This window comes from Oryza brachyantha, chromosome 1, assembly GCF_000231095.2.
Source record: "Oryza brachyantha chromosome 1, ObraRS2, whole genome shotgun sequence".
In the NCBI taxonomy this organism is placed as follows: Eukaryota; Viridiplantae; Streptophyta; class Magnoliopsida; order Poales; family Poaceae; genus Oryza; species Oryza brachyantha.
In genome coordinates, this window is record NC_023163.2 from 23,033,778 (window position 1) to 23,055,710 (window position 21,933).

The 21,933-nt window shown below is 38.7% G+C and overlaps 2 protein-coding genes across 4 annotated transcripts; both read right to left on the reverse strand.

The window, feature by feature from the left end:
• Positions 1 to 8,836: 8,836 nt before the first annotated feature.
• LOC102701604 (pathogen-related protein) lies at positions 8,837 to 10,156 on the reverse strand. The gene is made up of 3 exons (XM_040519859.1): positions 9,944 to 10,156; positions 9,399 to 9,830; positions 8,837 to 9,302 (listed from the first exon to the last, which is right to left on the reverse strand). Exons 1-3 carry the CDS (start codon positions 10,082 to 10,084, stop codon positions 9,075 to 9,077), a joined length of 801 nt encoding a protein of 266 aa, XP_040375793.1. The 5' UTR covers positions 10,085 to 10,156; the 3' UTR covers positions 8,837 to 9,074.
• Positions 10,157 to 14,727: 4,571 nt separating this feature from the next.
• On the reverse strand, positions 14,728 to 18,509 carry LOC102701883. 3 transcript variants are annotated; one of them, XM_015841110.2, is made up of 3 exons: positions 18,191 to 18,509; positions 16,065 to 16,210; positions 14,728 to 15,121 (listed from the first exon to the last, which is right to left on the reverse strand). In XM_015841110.2, the coding sequence occupies exons 1-3, from the start codon at positions 18,457 to 18,459 to the stop codon at positions 15,075 to 15,077; spliced, it is 462 nt and encodes a 153-aa protein (XP_015696596.2). In that variant the 5' UTR covers positions 18,460 to 18,509; the 3' UTR covers positions 14,728 to 15,074. The 3 variants fall into 3 exon arrangements, with proteins under 3 accessions (XP_015696596.2, XP_015696598.2, XP_006646292.2); XM_015841112.2 differs by lacking the exon at positions 16,065 to 16,210 and having other exon boundaries at positions 15,036 to 15,121; XM_006646229.3 differs by lacking the exon at positions 14,728 to 15,121 and having other exon boundaries at positions 15,803 to 16,210.
• Positions 18,510 to 21,933: the final 3,424 nt, after the last annotated feature.

The window sequence follows — 21,933 nt, forward strand, 5'->3', positions numbered from 1 at the left end:
GCTTGCTGGTTGATTGATGTCGCCGCTACTCTGCTTCTGCCGCTAGAATTTAGAGGGTTTTTATAGTCAAAAGAAACTAATCTAATCTAATCTATAGATGATATATGATGGCTAAAAAGATATTGATCTAATACTAATTATTAGGGAAAATCTAATCTAGGAATAATCTTTAGAGTTGATTGACACTATTTGAAAATCGGCAATGCATGTCTGTCGTCCTCGTCATCTTGCCATTGAAAAATTGATGACGCGCGCTGCTGTCCTCGCCATCTTGCCGTTGAAAATCGACGATGCATGGCTGCGCGCTGTCCTTGCCATCTCGCTGTGGGCGGGAACGATCTTGCGGATGGGCTCGCCGGCGGCAAGGCAAGCTGCCGCCGCCGTGCCGACGTAACTTAAAATCGACGACTAACATTTAGGATCTAGGCTCTAATGCCATATAAAAAATATTGGAGAGGAGAAATCGTATGATCTGTTGTGATCTGTTGTATTCTATTGTATATTACATTAATCTTTATGGGTATATTTTAGATGCATAGCAGATAGAAACTTAGAGTACAAGATAAATATTATATCGTATCTCTCTAAGACTTTATCTTTATCTCTAAAATTTTTATTAAACTCTATCATCTCTAACCGTATGTATTCATATCTCTACCCATCACTTCCAGTAATGGGCGACGTATAACGTTTGGCTGACCATTCCGCATTTCTGCTGCCTGCGTGCCCAACCCACAGCTCACCTGTTTTTCTTTTCCCCAACTATAAAAGAAGAGGAAAATCGATGCCCGTGAGTCCCGCCATCATCATCATGCATTCTGCAGTGTGTACTCACTTTACAGACCTGAAAGAAACTTCTGTCAGAGATGTAGCCTGCGGATACGAGACTGTACTGCCAATAGCATGTACCCCATATATATATACACACACCCACAAAGAGGGGCACGTATTAACGTTGCTCCGCGTTAGGCTATCCTATAAGAGCAAGTTACTTTACTCCATCCGTGCTAAAATAAACTAATTTTTTACTTATTTTTACTCTTCATCTTATTAAAAAAAATTTTGATTGATATTTTTATTTTTATTAGATGATAAATCATGAATAGTATTTTACGTGTGACTAAATTTTTTTAATTTCCTAAAAAATTTTAAATAAGACGGATGGTCAAACGTTGGACACGGAAACCGGAAAATTTGTTTTTTTTGACAGAGAGAGTACTACTTTAATTTATCTATAGTCAATCGAATAGTCAACTCATACAATAGTTACCTACAAAACATCAATACATGGTCTCACATGTCATACATATATTTTGTCTTAGAACCTGTGTACACCTGGTTACAAATTAGTAGCTCACCTCTCTTCTCTCTCCCCTCTTATCTCTTTAAAATATGCTTATAGCTGGCTTATAGCCTGCTATTGTACCTGCTCTAAGTTAACTAAGTCTCCCTCGTTTTTCGTGCGCACGCTTTCCAAACTGTTAAACAGTATTTTTTAAAAAAATTTTCTATAGGAAAGTTGTTTTAAAAATCATATTAATCTATTTTATATTTTTTAACTAATTAATAATTAATTAATCATGTACTAATATATTATTACGTTTTCCGTGCCAGGGCATAAGTTAACTTATGCACATCCCGAATAGGGCCTATATCAAACCATTTAGATATATATATATATATATATATATATATTCTAAAATATAATATTTTTATATATCATCTGTCATCTACCCCACAGTCAAATCTCTTCTATTTTTTGAAAGCAAAATCAACCGAGACATATATATCAAACAATTTTCATTAACTCTATTTTAATAACATGCTAATGATATATTTTAATAAAATTATGTTAGAACGAACGAGTAATATACTATTTTTTTAAATGAATCCGAACTGTTATAAACACCGCAATGCTAAATCCATCGGGTGAAACCAACAGCATCAATTTATAAAAACGCAGGTGGCAGGTGAAAGTGTGCTGGACAAATCCTGCTTGTTGACAAGGAAAATTTACAAACATGTCATTATAATTTTGTAAAGTTAGAGATATACTATTGGTATCTCAATGACATATAGGACCCGTATGAGTCAATGACATATGACTAAGGATGACATATCTTTAATTTTATAAAATTATAATAATATTCGTGTAATTTTCTCCAATGGCAAACGGACCTGCACAACCACCAAAGGAAATAGTAGAGCATTTTAGCGTTCTACTATATCTTGCCACTAGGGCAGCCTTCGGCCTAAAAGTGGCAATAGGTAGATACCCAATGGATACCATGATCTCGTACCCACCTCCATGAAATGAAATTTCACACGCTGGATTATTCATTTATATTTATGGGTACAATTTTTTCTCATACCCATACCCACGTAAGTATTTTTTACCCACGAGTAATCCACACCCAATTATTACCCATAATACAATAAAAATAACAATACAAGATCAATATCAATTGTAGTCTTGTGTTATAATTTAGCAATAAACAATGAGTACTACAAAAGCAGTTGGCTAATAGTTTACCTCATAATTAGAATTTTTTATGTTGGACCGAATTTTTTGGGTAAATGATATAATTTATTTTTATTTATTTTTGGGTACCCATTAGGTGATAGGTATAGATACTACCTGCTCATACCCAAACCCAATTACCTATTGGGTATAAAATTTTCTCAGTAAGATATCCGTGGGTACAAAATCTAACTCATTTAGTCACCCTAATAGAGTAAATACCCGTCGGGTATCGGGTAATGGGTCCACATTGCCTCCTTTAGTTCGGCCGGCACCAATAAGAGCAAGTTCAATAGTATAGCCAATTGTTAGCTACAATTGTCTATAGCCAACTTAATAGCCAAACAATAGTCATATACTATATAATTAATATCTGACCCCACTTGTCATATCCACATGTATCTTAGAGTCCGTGCTGTAGCTGGCTACAAATCTGTACCTGCTCTAAGCCTCTAACCCACCTTCACCCTCCTACCGAAACCGAAACGCAGCCTAGGGAGTACCGATCAATCCTAACCGTTAAATTATTTAATTGTTTTATTTATTTTCACTTTCTAATTAATAACACCCTCATTTTGTTGCTTTTGCTTACCAAACTTTGAATTTTCAACCACTAAAAATTGTTATATCATCTATAGCAATATAATAACCGATATATGCAATTTAGTTAGCTACATATACATATTAAAACATTAATACACTGGCCCATCATATTTCTCACAAAATTTCTAGAAGTTCGTGTTGCAGCCTTCCTACAGATCTAGAGCCTGCTTCTTTTCTCCGCTCTCTCCTCCAACTCACCAGAAATATGAGGTAACAACTCTTATAGTCTGCTGCTCGGTTCTCCAACTCATAAAAAATATGAGATGACAACTCTTATAGTCTACTTACATCATACATGTTTTGAGCTAACTAACAGTAGCACTGAGGCCGCGTTCGGCCCTGGTTACAAGTTAACTTAACCCCATCCGGTTACAAGTTAACTTAACCCTATCGTTTTCCGCATGCATGCTTACCAAACTGCTAAACAGTGTATTTTTTAAAAAAATCTATAGAAAAATCATTTTAAAAAATCATATTAATTGATTTTATTTTTTTAATAATTAATCATGTACTAATCTATTACTACGTTTTTCGCGTAGGGTAAGTTAACTTATCTCCTCTACCGAACACAGCCTGAGTATGTCTTTTTTTCTAGGTTTCCTTGGCCTTCTCGATGCACGGGGGTGGAAAGACTTTCATCTTTTCACTATTGTAACCGGTTATAAACCAAAATTTTAAACTTGATTTTATTTATTTGACATGTTTTTAAGTTAATATTATGGACATATATAAATGTTTTACCTGTAAATTATTTTTTATTTGCAAAAACAGAGTTTTGCTTTTTGCAAAAAAAAAAGAAAGAAAACGATGGGAACCTGGGAGAATGGAGAGGGTTTAATGGAGGTGCGTTCACCGTTCACTGCGATCGTTCGGAGGCCGCAGCACCGATCTAGCGAGGATCACGCTTGAATCCTGTGTGAAGCGTCAATACTCTACGTGGGACAGATCGGATTGAGATCGTCAGCGGCCACCTTAGATGTTTACGTTGGAGAATACTCTTATGAGCAAATCAACGGATCGGGATTGAGGTTTTTAAGTTAGTTAACATGGTCAGTGACATATGATGATCATACTGGTGATGGATCACCATATTACCGGCATCACTGTGTTGGAGAATTAATTTCTAAATCACGTAGCTACAAAAGCAGTAAAAGTAAATCTTCATAAACTACTACTACTCCCCATGTAACGTGTGTTTCTAGATCTAAACAAACAAGCACGTCGATAAGGCTGTTCGTGTTAAGCGACGCAAAGGAGCACTAGAAAATTAGGGGTCTTAAATCGGAGAGGCCAAAACTATTATATTTAGTTAATTCTTTTTAAGTTAGTATATATTTTTATATTACTACTATATGATAAAATAATAAATTTATAAATTATACAGATGATTTAAATGAGATATAACTCATTAACGCTTGTGAGTCGAGTTAGCCAAGCCAGGCCTTTAGTTCATTAACGCCAACGTCTTAACAAGGGGAGTCAAACTAACTTGTTAAAATAATAAGCCTAAACTACCTCTAGTGCCGGCTCTGTACAGAGTACCAACCTTGTATCTCCATCTTTTATTTTTGCTTAATACTTATAAGCTAAAGTTTATATTTTCAGCCATAGCTTTAGATTAAGAATATATATATAAAAATTTTATTTATAAATTATTTTTTTTTTGTAAATATGATGTTGGACCTTTTTACGAAGAAGCCAAACAATCGCCCAAATCACTTATGACCGGTAATTATCCCTAGTGCCGGCTCTGTACAGACTACCAACCTTGTACCTCCATTTTTTATTTTTGCTTAATACTTATAAGCTAAAGTTTATATTTTCAGCCATAGCTTTAGATTAAGAATATGTATATAAAAGTTTTATTAATAAATTATTTTTTGTTTGTAAATATGACGTTGGACCTTTTTCACGAAGAAGCCAAACAATTGCCCAAATCACTTATGACCGGTAATTATCCGGGACCATGAATCTTGCGTATGTTTCGTTCTATAATTCTTTTTAGCTACCTGAACTTCAAAATACTATAAAGTAAATATTTCTCTTGGAATGAATTAATTTTTATCAGACCCGGTGTACTGTCAACGAATATCGACCGAGCCTGAGAACAGTAAAACCTACTTTTAGCTTTGTCTATCGATCCTATTGTACTGTTGCGATAGTAGCCGTAACAGTCTTGACTCCTGAGTTCGTCTCTGCAAGGTCGAAAATCAGGGCGATCATGGCGAGCTGGCGGCTGACGAACTGAGGCAGCGCATACACTGATAGTCTCGTGATACAAGTTGGATCTTGGATAGGCGGGTTCATCCTTCTGGGCTGGAAGCCGAACATAATGGCCAACATATAGGTCTAAAGTATATATGGGCCAAAAAAAATGGGCCTAAAAATTTGAACGGCGTAGGCCTTGAAGTTTTGAGACCAATTTCCTCCAATCCGTATCATAAGAATTTCTGTCATCATCTAAATTTATATATGTGCTAGTGAATATATATACACTAGTAATTGTGCATGCGTAATGCACGTTTTCTCCATAAAAATATTTAAATAGTTGTTAAAACAGAAGGAAACACTGCTTAAAAAAGGAATACATGCTCTAAATAATTCAATGGAAAAAAAAGGAATACATGCTCTAAATAATTGCTTCATAACCCATACAGTGAACAAATGCAGCATGCCAAAGTAACAAATTTAGGATTGAATAAAAACTTACCAGCATTTAGAGTTTCAGACAGACATACAACTGACCAAAGTTACAGATTCGATCAAAAAAGGATTGCCAATTAATTCCATAAATCAATTATAAACCATTTGTCGAGTACTTATAATTCACAGCTCAGACACAACAAAGTTTCAAGAAGAAGAACACAAAAAATAATGCATGCTCTAAATGACTACTTTATAACCCATACAGTGAATCATGTGTTATCTATACTAATTTGGAAGCCGTAGATGTTAAACTCAAAATAGGAGAAAATTGGTGTATATTTTTTACCTATAAATTTGTAATTGTAGACAGTTGAGGTATATAGCATCCTGTATTTCCTATTGAATTGAGTTGATTCGCAACAAAGGGTATCACCAAGGGGCAGAATCAGCAGGGGAAGATCAGTAGCAGCAGCAGATTGACATGGTTAGGCAGCGCCTTGGAGTGGACGTCCGAGGCTTGGAGTTGACTGACAACGCGGCCGCAGCAGACGATAGGCTACGGCATAGATGCGGCCGACACTGGTGTTGGAGCGACGGATCACAACTCTTGGAAGTGTGACTGACTATGGAGAAGAAGTGGCGGGGTGACAGAGGCGACCATCGGCAGAGGGCGGTTGTGGATGAGACCAGTGCTGGTTCTGCAACAATAGGCTGCGGCATGGCTGAGGCCAGTGGTGAGGAAGAAAGAGGGGGGTGATCAAGAAGATGACCGGCAGAGGGCACCAGCATGGATACGATCGGCAGTGAGACAACAACGGCTGGACGTGGTATGGACGGAAGAGCAGAGAGCAATTTTCGCGCATAGATTGCGCTCACTGTGGAGTGGTTTAGGGATGTGGCCTACGTAGGATTGCAAGAGAGGGACTGCTTAGAGTGTTTTAGGCCATTGGATAGACATATCTTATAGTTGACAATTGATGAAGACAATCTTGTGTATATTTTTTGAGGTGGTCATAGAGAAACTATAACTCCTTCTTTATATATAAATATAATATTGATACATGTATGAATCTACGATAATCTAGAAAATCTTATAATATGGAACGAAGAAGTATGGTTTTAGGTTGTCAAGGGGCACTTTTTGCTGGCTGCCCCTTTGCTGCGCTCCGTTAGAGTTCTTTAATCTTTATATAAAATAAATTTGTTGGTGTCGAATTATAATAGAAATGCTAACTATAAATGGTCTTTTTGTAAGTGCCTCCTATCAGTGTAAAAACACTTCAATAAAATTGACAATAAAATTGATTGCAAAATAACCAGTGTACGGTTCTTTCTCCTTCGCCACGACACACTCTTGTCATATGTCATATCTCTATCTTTACTGTTATAAAAATTGATATTGTTTTTGCCAAAATGTTTGATCATTTGTCTAATTTAAAAATAGTATATAACAATAATTTATTTTGCTATAATTTGTTTTATCATTGGAAGTACTTTAAGCAATAAGTATGCTTATACCAATGCATATTTGTACAAAATTTTGAAAAAGACAATGGACAAATGTATATGTCAATAGTGTCAAACCTTAAAATTAAATAATGAAATGTTTCTTTTTTTGCTTGTTGATTTACTTCACTATAAATTTATTTTTTTCGTTCACGATCGCTACATAATAAGAAACTTTGCTGCTCACAAGTAGCTAAATCAAATGTGAGCATATTTTCTTTGTAGCAATTAAGGCTTCGATTTGTTGATAGAAATTCTGATAGATTTATGGCCTTATGCTCTCTATATACGTACCACCGTCGTCGTTGTATTCGGCCGCTTATCAGATGGAGTGTACAAGTGTATTCATGTTCCTGATGCCTTAACCCGTAGCGACGCACGCATATTTTTTAGTTACATGAAACATTCATTTGAGAAGGTATTTTTTAATAGAAACTTCCGCAAAGAACTGGGTGTAAAAATGTAATGTTTTGGGATGAAAATATATACTTTTATAAATCTTAAACATGAATATATATAGAAGTAAAAGGTTTCCATAAAATAGATCCACACATGTCGGCGTGTCGCATATCCTATTAATTTTCCTTATCGGTGGAGACGGAACCAAATAGTGTGATAATGACACCCGAAACGTAAAAAAGCAGAGCAACAAACGCAAGCATATAGTAGTAGACAGCTTCCGTCGCACGGATGTAACCCCAAATGTCAAATCCAATTGTATCACCTTGGTGCGCCTTTTCTTTCCCACATGAGTGGATTAGATAAGTACTCCCTTTATTTTAAAAGATGATGCAACTCACAGATTTAGCCATTCGCTTTATTATAAAAAACAGAATAGGTAAGAATTAAGTTATAACTAAATATATTTGGTAATAATTTTAAAGTTAATAAAATAAATAATAACTATAAAAGTTTTTTAATAAGATAAACAATCAAACGTGTATAAAAAAAATAAATTACTTCATCTATGAGTGAAATACGGAGGAAGTAGTACGCAAGTACTCCCTCCTATATTTTTAATAGACTCCACTGTTGAATATTTAATTAGCGTATTTTTAACAATTTGTTTTATTAAAGAAACTTACATAATTACTATTTGTTGTAATTGTATTTAGTATTAAATGTATTTTGTATAAAATTTCTGAATAAAACAAATGATAGAACATTTGTCCAAAACGTAACAACTTCGTTTATTAAACTACTAGTACATAGTGCGTGCTATCCCACTAGGCAGATAAATTAAGTCCGGCGTTACGACTCCTTTACAATCCAACCAAATCGTACAAACATCGAACGCCACCTATAAGCCTGCGTTTAGTTCCCAAATTCTTTTTTGAAAAAAGTCACATTAACATATACGGTTATATATTTAGAGTATTAAACGTAGTCTAACAACAAAATAAATTTCAGATTTTAACTACGAAACCGCGAGACGAATTTTTTGAGTCTAATTAATCTGTCATTAGGACAGGTTAGTAAATGTAGCACTTATAATTAATCATGTACTAATTAGGCACAAAAGATTCGTCTATTTCTTTCATAACTGTGTAATTAGTTTTAATGTTTATACATATTTAATGTTTTATTTAGGTGTCAAAAGATTCGATACGATGTTTTTAGAAAAAGTTTTTGGACGGCTAGGGTCTAGTACACACGCTACACAGGGGCAAATAAACGTCTTGAGCCGGTGTCACCTCGATCATCAACGATGGCGAAACGCCGGGCGGTACAGTGCGACGAGACCCGGATGACAGGCACGTTTCACTATTCGGCACGACCATGTCGCACTCGCTCGATCTCACTTCTCCTCCCGCTTTCCGGAGGCGAGAAAGGGGCAGGCCTGCGACTTCGGGGCCGTGCCTGACGCCGACTGCACGGTAGCCGCCTCCGCGAGCCTCTCGGCGAGTTGGCGCGTGGCGCCCTCCTCCGCGGACGGCGCCAGCAGGGGCCCCTTGAGAAGGCCGCCAAGTAGCTCGCCTGGGTCGTAGTACACCTCCACGTCCTCCGCCCGCAGCTGCTCGTCCACCTGCGCGTGCAACCGATCCACGGAATCCTTGAGAAAGTTGCAGCTATGATCTATCTGATCATAGTGGTAAAGATTTGGGTAGAGTCGAGCGTGCACCTTGAGGACGGCGACGCCGTAGAACTCGACCTTGTCGCCGGTGGGGGCGTGGCCCTTGTAGGGGCCGTCCATGTGGCCCCAGTGCCGGAACTTGAACGTGATCACCGGCGGGCCGGAGTACACGCGGATCACCTCCCACGCGAACCCGCGCGGGAACGCGGCGCGGAACAGGTCGTGGGAGGACTCGAACGTCTCGGCCGCGGCGTCGTACGCGCCGGCGCCCGGCAGGATCGGGCTCGTGAGCAGCGCGTTGTAGCTGCCCACGGCCAGCGTCTCCTCGCCGGTGAGCGCCCTCCCGCCGTTCACGGACAGCCGGAACAGCCCGGGGCTCACCGACTTGAAGTCCTCGAGCCGGGCCTTGTGCGACAGCTCCATCTCCCACGTCTTGATCGCGTTCTGCACCGTCTCCTCCAGCGACCCCGCCGGCCACTCCTGCGCGCGCGTGCGTACGTACGTCGTCGAACACCACGCATGCATGCAAATCAGTACTGTACGCGCACGCTTGTGCATCGACATGATCTAAAGATACGAGAGTGCGAACGAACCTGCGTCCTCTCGGCCTCGAAGAGGCTGTTCACGGCTTCGAACGTGGGTGGTGCGCCGTGCCGCCACACCGTGTTCTTCTCGCCGTCGCCAGCCAGGTGAGACCTGTACTTGTCGCCGGCAGAGGTATCGGCACCTGCCATCTCCGATCTCTCAGTTCGCCGGTAATTAAGGGTATATATGTGGTAAGGACGATCGATCGACGATGTCAAATACTCCGGTCCTTGCTGTGGTTTGTCCAGTCGCCTATGTGCTATATATATGAGTTGCCAAGTTGAGTGGCCTATGGCGTTTAGAGCAAAGAGCTTTTTATTTACACCAACTTGTATCTCAATTTATGAGGTGATATAATTTAGTCATGCATCTTGTAATTTCGAAAGTGCAACGTAGGATGTAGCACGTGGTAGCTGGTCGCCAGCTACCATCAGTTGCCATTCACCTTCGTATAGCACCCGGCTTAACTGTCTACGAAGATCACCTTCGTTCGCCTCTAACGTAGTAACGTAATAATGTCTTATTCGATAAGATTATGGAAGACCCCAGAGTATAATATGGAATGGAGAAAGTATTTAGGAGTCATATTGTCGCAGAAAACATCGTTTCTTGGGACAAGATGAGCAAGTCCTCCGTTCATTTCACGATACAGATCATAGCACAAAAAATAGAGTGAAGTGCACCAGTGGTCCCTAAACTTATATGTATGTATCATCTAGGTCCCTGAACTCTCAAAATGTATTTTTGGGTCCCCGAACTTATCCGGGGGTGTCATATAGATCCAAACGAGCTCTAACCCGCTCCATCCGCTGACGTGGCATGCCACGGTGGCGCCTTTGTGTTAGTGGTGCCATGTGGGTCCCACATATCGGTTTCTCTCTCTCCTCCTTATTCTTTTCTCTCTCTTCTCGTAGGCGCCACCGTGACATGCCACGTCAACGGATGGAGCGGGTTAGAGCTCGTTTGGACCTATATGACACCCCCGGATAAGTTCGGGGACCCAAAAATACATTTTGAGAGTTCAGGGACCTAGATGACACATGCATACAAGTTTAGGGACCGCTGTTGCACTTCACTCTAAAAAATATATAAAAGATATTTGGTATGGAGAATTTTATGGTCCTTAAAAATATCTAGATGGATCAAATTTTTTGTAAAATATTACTAATATCTAAATATATCAAGTTTTTATACTAGAAAATGTGATATCTAAAGATGATATATGTTTTCTAAGAATAAAAAAAATGCTCATTTGATATTCATTCTGATTGTGTGTGAATCTTATTTGTTGTGTAATTTTGACACTGTTTAGGGGGTTTCAAATAGCTACGGTTATCCTAAAAATATATTACTTTCTGAATAGTCCACATTCTTACTCCAAATTATAATATTCAGTAGCACTATACTATATAGATAAAAACAAACTATAGTAGCCAGAATTTATTTAAATTCCCACAGCTACATACTATCTTCTATACACATGGACAAATCCTTGTGCAGGTGCATCGATCAAAAGAAAAGATAGAATTCTTACATGCATGGAATTCTAGTTACTTATTAAAAATTTAAAATCGCCCTTCCAAAACCAATTTTGCGCTTATTGAAAAGATTCACAGCTTGATTCAACTAGCAGATTCCGAAAAATTGAATACTGCGTTTTTGGGGAATGTGCAACCGTGCAATTGTTTCACGGTGCAAATTGTTCCAGTTTCTCTGTGCAACAGTGCAAATTGCACGCAGATCGTTGGCGACGTTACCGACGGTGTCCACTTGTTCCAACTTCCAAGACGATGACTCCGGGGGTGTCTTTTGCCACAGGCTGGACAGAAAGTTTCCATTTTCTGCACTAGCCAATAGTATAGTTTAGTATTCGGTCAGAAGAAACCCTTAATCCGGAGTTTTATACTTGTTCTTATTTGTGTTAGTTAAGCTGGATAGTTCAACTTGTATGTCCAAAGTCAATCTATCAAAAGTCTTCCTTATAGGCGCACCCAGCTGTAAGAGAGTAGAAGCAATCGGAGTAGATAAATCCCATAGTGAAATGAGCGTTAGATGTCAGAGCATCCCAACGGCTCATATATCTCATCCTCTATCATAAAAATATAGGAAGAAGACTATAGATTAAGCTCTAACAGAATGATTATCCTATCATCTATTTTTGGAATTTGGATGACATCCATATTAGGAGAGAATCTTCATATTTAGATGATCTCTCTATCCTTCAAAAAGATATAGAGGATACCATATATAGATAATCTGGTGGAGTACAAAGAGATATATATAAAGGATAAAACTGTTTTAGATGATTATTCAAATGAAGATATAGATAACTAAATTTAGATGAGCTATTGGGATACTCTTAATTAGACAAAACTAGCTAATACATGTAGCAGGGTAACTTTTCCTTTTTTCTCGGTTATGTGAAGTAGAAAACTCGCTATATTTTAATGCAAGCTGGTTGAGCTGAATGAGTTGTTAGAATGGCTCAACCCTCACTTAAAAAAAAGAGAGAGAGAATGGCTCAACCCAGGCAGCGCTAAACTTTTCTTTTCCAGGCAAATCTCACATCGGATATTTGATATTTATTATAAATATTAAACATAGACTATTTATAAAACAAATTATATAAATAAGAGCTAATTCATGAGACAAATGTTTTAAGCCTAATTATCTATAATTAGCGTATATTTACGGTAGCATCACAATGACTGTTTATGAATTAATTAGGCTTAATAAATTCATCTCGTGAATTTGTTCAAGACTATAGGTGTGTTTTAATAGTCTACGTTTAATATCAATAATAAATATTAAGTATCCGATGTGACGTGGGGCAAACTTTAGCCCCATCCAAATATCACCGGACTACTCCGCCGGGTTGGCCGTTTGCACGGTGCGCGCGAACAAGCCGAATAGTCATGTACAAATACTGACATCACATGCATGGGAGGCTTGGGCAGAGGCTTCAGATAAGATCAGAGATTCACAACTCACAATCATGAGAACCAAACATACATACATGAGAACAAAGCTACGTGTCACTCGCCAGTGAGTGTTTGCACAGAGGTGTTAAGAGTGAGGCCGATCTACGTGTTTGCAGGCCTTCCTTCCATTCCTTGAACAAACTAGAAAGGCAAAGTAAAGTTTAACTTGACATGGTAGTCATTAAACATAGTGACAATTAAAAAATAACTACTTACCATGATTGTAAATGTAGAATTCGTTTTAGCCTTGTCGACTCTTTACTAACGGGCTTTTCTACCATCCATAAGTGAAAAATATATTGGTATACCACAGCTTCTATTATAAAAACTTATAACTCAGGACATCAAAATTTTACATTAAAAAAGTATTTCTATATATTTTTGAAGATCGTAAAATTTCCCAACCTATATGTTATTTTAAAGTCCTTATGAATAGACAAAACCAGAGCTGCGTTCGGCGGGTGAGTTGTTAACTGGCGTGGAAAACACAATAATAGACTAGTAATGATTAATTAATTATTAGTTATAAAAAATTAGAAAAATAAATTAATCTGAAATTTTAATGAACTTTTCTCTAGAATTTTTTATAAAAATACACCGGTTAGCGTTGGGATGCATGCGCACCAAAAGGAGGGAATTTGGATTATTAGTACGGGTGAACGAACGGGCCAGGTGCTCTTAATTACTATTATAGAAGAAGGATAGGATGATTACTCTCCTTATTTGGTCGGCTATGAAAATAAAAGGTTTGCATGTACTCTCCCTGCATTATAACATGTCTCATCTCGCTCCTCCAAACCGAACACGGTAGTTTCTCATCATAAAGCTTTCCATGTAGAGTTTAAGATTATAGCACATAGTCTCTAACGCTATTGTCACTAACTCGAAGTGTCTCATTATGAGAATGACGATTCGCTAATGCTCGACTAAGTTGTCAAACCCTTGCGTTGACCGTTCACTTTCTCACCGTAGCCTACTTTCGGGAGCAAGTCACGTACAATTTTCCGGGGTTTCAGGCCTAGGATATGTGTACTTAGAGTTTACGGTTACATATCTTCTACCGCTACTTTTTTTTCAACTTTTAGATTATTCTATATTACTAGTTGCTGTCATGTTTGTCCACCAGGGTAGTATGTATGAGACCCCCACTAATGTCGTTATAAAGCTACCTTAGGAACAAGACGGCAACAGGAACAGTGGCGCGCACGGTGACGGCGGTGGCAATGGAAACGACAGTGAAGCAAATACCAGTGGAGGGTCTTTCTCGGGATATACCGCGCTCCCTCCTCTTCTGTTTACTGTTTTAGAGTGCATGTTAGCAATGTTTTCATTGCTACATGTATATGAAATGTATGTTTATGCTTATTACAGGTTAAGCATGCTACTAGATGTTCTATTCCTATGTTTTAGATTATTCTCGATAAATGTCATGCATACTATTCTACTATTTTGGATTAAAATATATCGAAATGTGACCATATTTTCAACAATTTGTAATTCCATTCTTCTTTTGAATGGATTTAACAGTACCCCTTTGGAAAAAAATGTGCACCCTGATTAAGGATGATCGGAATTCAGCCATTTTTTTCTTATTACATAAACTGATTCAACATCATAACTAACCCACGACACAAGAGTAATAATCAGGCGGTATTGAGGATAAAAGCATGTACCTGATGTATGCAGAGACGAGAAACGTGGAAACCTGGATCATCGTTTCACTAACCATAATAAGATTAAAAGAGCAACCCAAAAAGGGGTTAAACACAGTCAACAAGCTTACGCAAGACATAAAAGAAGTTACACGTCGTTCTCACAAAATATTTAATTACCAGAGTACCAATTTTTTGGCAAGTGAGTGCTCCTGCCATCAGTAACATCGCATCTCACCTTCACAACACGGATAATCTTCTTTGCTCATCTCAGCAATGGTTCTAGAACAAAGAGACCAGACCAATCCACTGAACTACTGAAGCAAAGCAAAGCATAAATCAAGAACATGTCACCTTCAACGATGATATCTTGTTAATAATAATATCAATACGAAGAACAAAAAGCTGTTTCTTCGGGGACAAGCATTGAATACTGCTTGCGATGATGTAGTATTACGGAAGTATAGGCCATTCCTGATGCCTTGAGCCCTTGACTACTTGTGCAGCTACCTGCAAATTTCTCCAAACTCATACATATATTTCTCGATGCAACCTACATGGTCATGCACCAAGAGAAAACACAATTAATCAATAAAAAAGCTCAAGTGCGAAACAACCCAGTTAAAACTTTCTGAATCTAAAAGATATTTGAAAAAATTAGTAGGTTCCATACTTTAAAATGGTCAAACAAGTCCTGTATTTGCAGAATTATTCATGTATGCTAGCAATCACTTCTGTACTCATTGACTATGCAAGTTCCTGCTCTCAATTGCCTCGTCCTAGTGGTCTCAGCTTCTAATTAATTAGTTGCTTTTAGTGAGCTGTTTCCGCCTTTTGAATTACCTAGATGCAGTTCGAAGCAATATTACATGAAACTCCAATCGTGCATTTGTGTTAACGTAATCACTTAAATGGCTAAGGGTTGGTCTTGCCAAATTGAGGAATGGGGGATCACATGGTTGCCTGATCAAACTTTATGCTAATAAATCTATATACATATATAAAACATGAGCAATTTTACCATCATTAAAAGATATCATGAGTTACCCCGATTTCTAGCATTAATTTTAGTGCATTCGACTACTTTATACCTCAAGTTATTATAATTTTAAGTACAAATTTTGGTATATGTATGTATTTTTTAAGGACATTAAAATACCCACAAAATGTATACATTCATTCATAGATGAATATAGCCCAAATAAATAAGTCTTATAAAATGAAATAGGTGAATATATAAAAGTGATTTAAGATTTCAGGTAAAAAAGGAGCATGAGATAGCCAAACGGGAATTTCGAAGTATATGCTTAAGGAGCTGTGTTGTGGCTTTGCCTATAAATTTGTACATAACTCTTCTCTTTTGATGGTAGCCAAGTAAACAAGTTGCAATTCTACGTGGCCCAACAATGGCATGAAAGTTAGAAATCAAAAGATATTTAGACGGAGAAACCAGGGAAGCATAAAAGCAATCAGTAAGCATGCCAGCAAGAAGTTACAAAAAGGTTGCGTTCTCCAACAAGTATGTTCCCTCTCCGTTGTAGTTCGTGTGTTTGCCACTCTTCGGCCATGCCATTCTTCCATGAATTTTTTCACTTCCAGCCCAATAATATTTTGGGCATCTGAACCACAAATCTCACAGCGCCTGCATATATAGTAACTGATGTATTTATATGTCACAAGTTAAGAGTTCCAGATCGCAAAATTGTTATGAGATAGCCAATGCACAAAAGTTTATAAACTATATAAATACGTAGAGGAAATTTATGGTTATTGAGAAAGTAACTTGACGTATCAAATTTTTAATCAAAAATTTTGATAGCTGTAGTTGCCTATTGCTGAAGGTATTATTTTTTATATAGTAAAAAAGTAACTTCAGAACAAAAGTATGTTGTGCTAATTGAACTAGACGCAATTTGTTGGTCTGTCACAGTATCCAAGTGTCTGTTGTCAAAAGGAAGCCACTCGCATGTCCCGAGTGATCTAGGATAAGACAATCACGGGTCACCAATAGCATAGGCCGAAAAGCATCATCAAAGTATCATCGTAAAGTCTTTAATTTATCCTAATGGTGGATATCTGCATAAATGTTTAACCCATCGATAGACTCTAAGATACGTGTTATATATACCTCATATATAGATCCTCTCTGTCTCAAGGTATTTGTCAACTTAATGAAAATACATTTCATATCTCAAGATAGATCAGATGGCTGGGAGACTATGGACTCGTTCGCGGCTGCTTGGGACAGCAAGTCTAATCGGCACGGGTACGAAGAAAATCATTAGCACATGATTAATTGAGTATTAGTTTTTACAAACTTAAAAAATGGATTAATCTAATTTTTAAATAACTTTCATATATTATTTTAAAAAATACGTCGTTTAACAATTCAGAAAGTGTGTGCGCAAAAAAGGGGAACTTTTGTCTCATGTCTCACTTGAGAGCGCACCCTATTAGCTTCATCTTTGGCTGTTTAGAAACATAAGTAAAACTGTTTATTAATAATTAAAAAAATATTTGTAGATAAAATCTTTATAGATATGTTCCTAGCATAAAAGTATAAGCTAAAAAATAAATGACAATTAGAAAACCATAAAATCAACTTAAAATTTAAATTTTAACATATAATCATAATCATAAGCATAAGCGAAAAGATAGACTTACACAGCCGTTAAGACCGAAGGATAAAAATGTGTCCCTCATCTACGTTTTTTTATTTTTTGATAATGCCTCATCTACGTTTTTACTTAAGAGATCTTGTTTTAATTGAAACCAATCTGTAAGGATGCTTTTGCTTTGCTTCGAAACTCCTGCACTACCAACATATACTTTCTCTGGTTTTTATTTGATGTATTTAACTTTTAAATATATTTGACTGTTCATCTTGCTCAAAATGTTTGTACGAAATATGTAAAATTACAAGTCATTTCCTTTAGTAATAAATCAAATTATAATGACTAATAATTATATAAATATTGTGAATAAGACAAATGATCAAACTTAGATCCAAAGTTAACGACGTGAAATAAAAAAACTAGAGAGATATTAGGCAATAACCCTTTACTATCCTTAAAAAAGCTTATCTATGGCATTGGACGGAACAAGGAATTTACCTAAATAATTTCATAATGTAATTTTCCGGTCAGGTGTGGGGCTCAAGCCTAAGCTGCCCCACGCCTAGCTCCACCTGCCATTAACCATCTCTCAGGAAAACCATTTGGTTCCTTGGTTCAGCTATGCCAATAACCATTTGTCAGAAACAAAGAATTGCCTCAGGTAGTTCGGTAATCACTTTGGTTATTAAAAAATGTGCGCTCAGGTCGACTCTAACGTCTAACCTGAATCGTTTCAAATAACCAAGGTGAAACTGTTGTAGGAATTGTGAATCGAAGAATGCATGCTCACGGCATTGCCAGACTTCAAGCCGTAGATGCAATGGCTGATGGGCAAGCGTTGTTCTCGTGCATACAGCATTCCTAGCAACCGAAAGAGCGCAGTCCTCATATCACTGGCAATATCAACACCATGGCAGTGCCATTCACTGAGTAATTACAACAAATACCTACCACGCAATCCTAAACACAAGGCACAGCGCACGGTTTCAGGATTCGAGCGAACGTACCTGTCGCCTTTGATCCTGAACCAGGCCTCGGCGCAGTGGTGGTGCGCGGCGCCGAGCTCGTCCTTGCAGCCGCAGCCGAGCCGGATCACCTCCGACCCCGGCCCGTCGTCCCTCTCCGGGACGAGGTGGCAGATCCGGCATGCAACACCGGCCGGGGCCGCCGGTGGTGCCTGGGGCTCCCGGCCCTCGACGTCAATGACCACCGCCTCGACCTTCCCCCGCGCCTCGGCTGCTACCGGCGGCGAGGCGGCGGCCGCGTCTCGCCGCATGGCCCAGGTCGAACGATCGGGGCGCCCCGTCGGTCGTGGCCGTATCAGGGCCAAAGTGTTCGGTGCATATTGGTAGAAGACGCGGGAAACGATATAAGAGTGTAGCGAGGGACTGGAATCGACGACGGACGAGGGCGGGCGCGCGGGCGAGGCCGGCAGCTCTACAGCAGGCCGAGCCGAGACGAGACGACGCGCTGCGGTGATTCGTTGGTGCGTAGGTCCATGGACGTGGGTGGGCGATTCGGACGGCTGCCGGCCGGACACAGATACAACGCGGGCACCGCCCGCATCCACCGGCTTGATTTGGACGTACTATGATTTGTGGTGCGTGCCGTGTCGGGGTATCATCAGCTGCCGGTGCAGCAGCTGCGTAGTGACTTGTCCGTTCGTTCTCGTTCGCAGGAGCGTTTTGCTTAAAAATGTAAGGGCAGCCTCAGTAAGGGTTTTAGGAAGGTTTTAATCGTATTAGATAACAGTAATATGGATAAAAATAGTAATGTGACGTAGAATTTACGATCAGATAGAAGTTAAGTTTTACGAGGATGAAACTTAGTCTATACACTTACCTTAAATAAACTATAAAACTGGATTGAAACCTCCATTGACAGTAATTTATTCCATCTTTACTTATTTAATCAACCTCTATTAGTCATCTGAATAAAATATTTAAGTAATATGTTAGCATATAAAACCATGAAATGAAATTTTATATTAAGAGCACTTGTTTCATTGATCCATTTAAATGTATTTAGATAGTGTGACACTAGTGGAAACCACACACTAAAATATTACACTGATAATGGCCTAATAAACTGGAGTAAGTGGCAAAGCCAGTAAAACAGTCGAAGCCGGGCAACTCGATTTCTGGTGATCAACCAATTTTTCCATGCATTAACAGCGGTCTACAGTGGAGGAGGCAGCGACAGAGTCCAGCCGGCCATGGGACCTGCCCGGGAGTTGGATCTGCCACCGACGGTAGGTAATTGTAGTCACTCAGATTCCTCGTATTGTTCTCTGGCAAAGGTGTAGTGCTATGGGTGTTCCATATTACTCTGTTGTTTTATATTATAAGTTACTTTTTAAGTTATATAGAAAACTACAGTAGTATTTTTCAACCCAAATAAATATACTTTAAAAATATATTCAATTGTGGATTAAATAAAACTAATTTGGTGTTGTGGATGTTAGCATATTTTTTTATAAATTTGATCAAACTTAAACATATTTAACATAGGACAAATCAAAAGTAGCTTGTAATATGAAAAGGAATGAGTACACAGCTAGATCCAACAAGAATTGTGCCAGACCTCTCTTTTTCTTTTCTAATACCTACCTCAGAGACATACGTTTTAAGCCAATTTCCACTAAAAATCAAATTCAGATAAACAAATCGCCCTATGAGACAACAGAATCGAGAAACCTGAAAAAACTTAAACTTTGTCCAACGATCGGCAAATTCCTGAAGATGTTGCAGTCATGATTAACAAAACTTTGAAATAGCTGCAAATACAAATAGTTACTACTATATCACGATTTTTTACAGGGAGAAACTTATGAGCGAACTCAAGGCTCACCATGGCATACAATGATCTGCACACAGCACACATCACCCTTCAGATAAAATTGATGAAGATCAATATTTTATAGTCAATGGGTCGATCACTCAATAGGCATGTGCTCGAGCAATAATGCATGCCCAAAAGTATAATTTGCAAGCACAATTTTACCCTTGGAACCAACAAATCCAGTGGTGAACAGTCTTTAGATGATGGCACAGCGTGCCAAGGACTTGAAGGAGGATTGCCACTAATTTCCAGACTTAGAAGCCTGTTGGCTCTCAGGTCATATGTGTAATACAAAAGAACATAGACAAATGTAGTGTAAGACCTGACTATGAAAGAAGAAATGAATGGTAACCATTGTAAGCCTCCTATTATCATAAGCAAGCAAGAATAATGTAGGCAACAAAAATTGTTCATCCAATTGATGAAGAGAACAAAGAAAGAACAGGAACCATCTCCAGAAGAGAAACCAACTGAAGGATTTCACGTGACTTTTGTGGACCTGGGACATACACTATGCAGTTCACATATCTTGAGAAAAATAAACTTGACATAGCTTACCACAAACAGACCATCTGTAAAGTTGCTGGGGGCGATAAGAATATTAAGGGGCTCGCCATGCTTGCTGAAAATATGAAATGGAAAGACTAAAGTCTCAGAGAAGTATCCAGTAGGTGCTGGGGTTGGACAAGCATTTGTGTGTAAAAGCATCCATGTATAAATCATCCAGGAATGGGGATGCTTTAGAGAGCCCATTGCAATGCTATCATGACATGACCCAACCTGATGTTTGCCATTTTAAGCTTTAGAAATTTAACTCAGATATCATAGCACGTAGTGTATTCCCCTTGTTTTCAACATTTCAAATACTACAAGAACTGTGGCGTGTAACTCTATTGATTGAAATTATGACAGTGATTAGATGTGCCATGCAGGTTGTTTTCCTGAGTAGCAACAGAGGATGCATGACCACTCAATACCAAAAAAATATGAAATCATCCCAGTATATTCCATGGTATTCCCAACAGAAGAGCGAGCTTCATGAAGCCTCAAAACTTAAGGCGAATTCAAAATAAACACAAGCAACTGAGATAGAATAAAGTTCTCTTGGGAAAAGAGAAAACTGGAAATGGCAAGCCTTTTCAACCATGCATACTATCAGAATCAAGATCAAGCACAATCCATATGAAAAGTCAATCGGAAATATATACTTGCGTTTTCTAACAACCCAGATGACTACAAATACTGACACTTCATACCTAGAGAAAAAGTTGCAGGTTCACCACACTCAACACATGCACTTCTATGTTTAACTTTCACTACCACATAGGCTCATACAGCTCGTAGCGTAAAAGGATAAAGGGAAATAAGTAGTGCAGTAATAATCTATAAAGCTCCCAATGCTTTCAAAGCAAGACTTTAGAATGTTGTACAACACAACAACAGGTTCAACCAAGTAAACTACGTACATGATGCAGTAACAGTAGCAGTAGCAGAATTTGTAATTAAATTGCAACTCAATGTCTTAAGGCAGATCCATTAGCTAGTACGCTCTCATCAACGGCTATCGGAGAGACCCAACACTCAAAACAGAAAGGAACTAAAATTATGTAGGGAGAAAGGAAGCACAGGTTGCTGCATCCAACACGCGCGCATCCATGCGGGGTCGGACGAGCAATAGCTAGCAGCTGGCGAATTGAGTCAAGATCCCTAGATGGGGGAGAGGAGCTGGGAGAGGCGCGGCTTGGGCTCGGAGTTCATGCCGACGAGGATGACGAGCGGGATGAACCCGTAGTGGGCCACCACCTTCGCGTTCTTCATGGCCCACGTGGTCCACTCCGCCGCGAGCCGCGCGGCTCGCGCCGCCGCCGCCGCCTCCTCTGCGTTGGCCGGAGCCTTCCCTTTCTCCGCC

Coding starts and splice junctions, on each gene's coding strand:
- LOC102701604 (XM_040519859.1), bottom strand. CDS start 10,084: ATGGCAGGTGCCGATACCTCTGCCGGCGACAAGTACAGGTCTCACCTG. Junction 9,831..9,943: donor TCGAGGCCGAGAGGACGCAG/GTTCGTTCGCAC, acceptor ACGCGCGCGCAG/GAGTGGCCGGCGGGGTCGCT. Junction 9,303..9,398: donor ACGGCGTCGCCGTCCTCAAG/GTGCACGCTCGA, acceptor TTGCACGCGCAG/GTGGACGAGCAGCTGCGGGC.
- LOC102701883 (XM_006646229.3), bottom strand. CDS start 18,459: ATGCGGCGAGACGCGGCCGCCGCCTCGCCGCCGGTAGCAGCCGAGGCG. Junction 16,211..18,190: donor TTCAGGATCAAAGGCGACAG/GTACGTTCGCTC, acceptor CTATATATGCAG/GCGCTGTGAGATTTGTGGTT.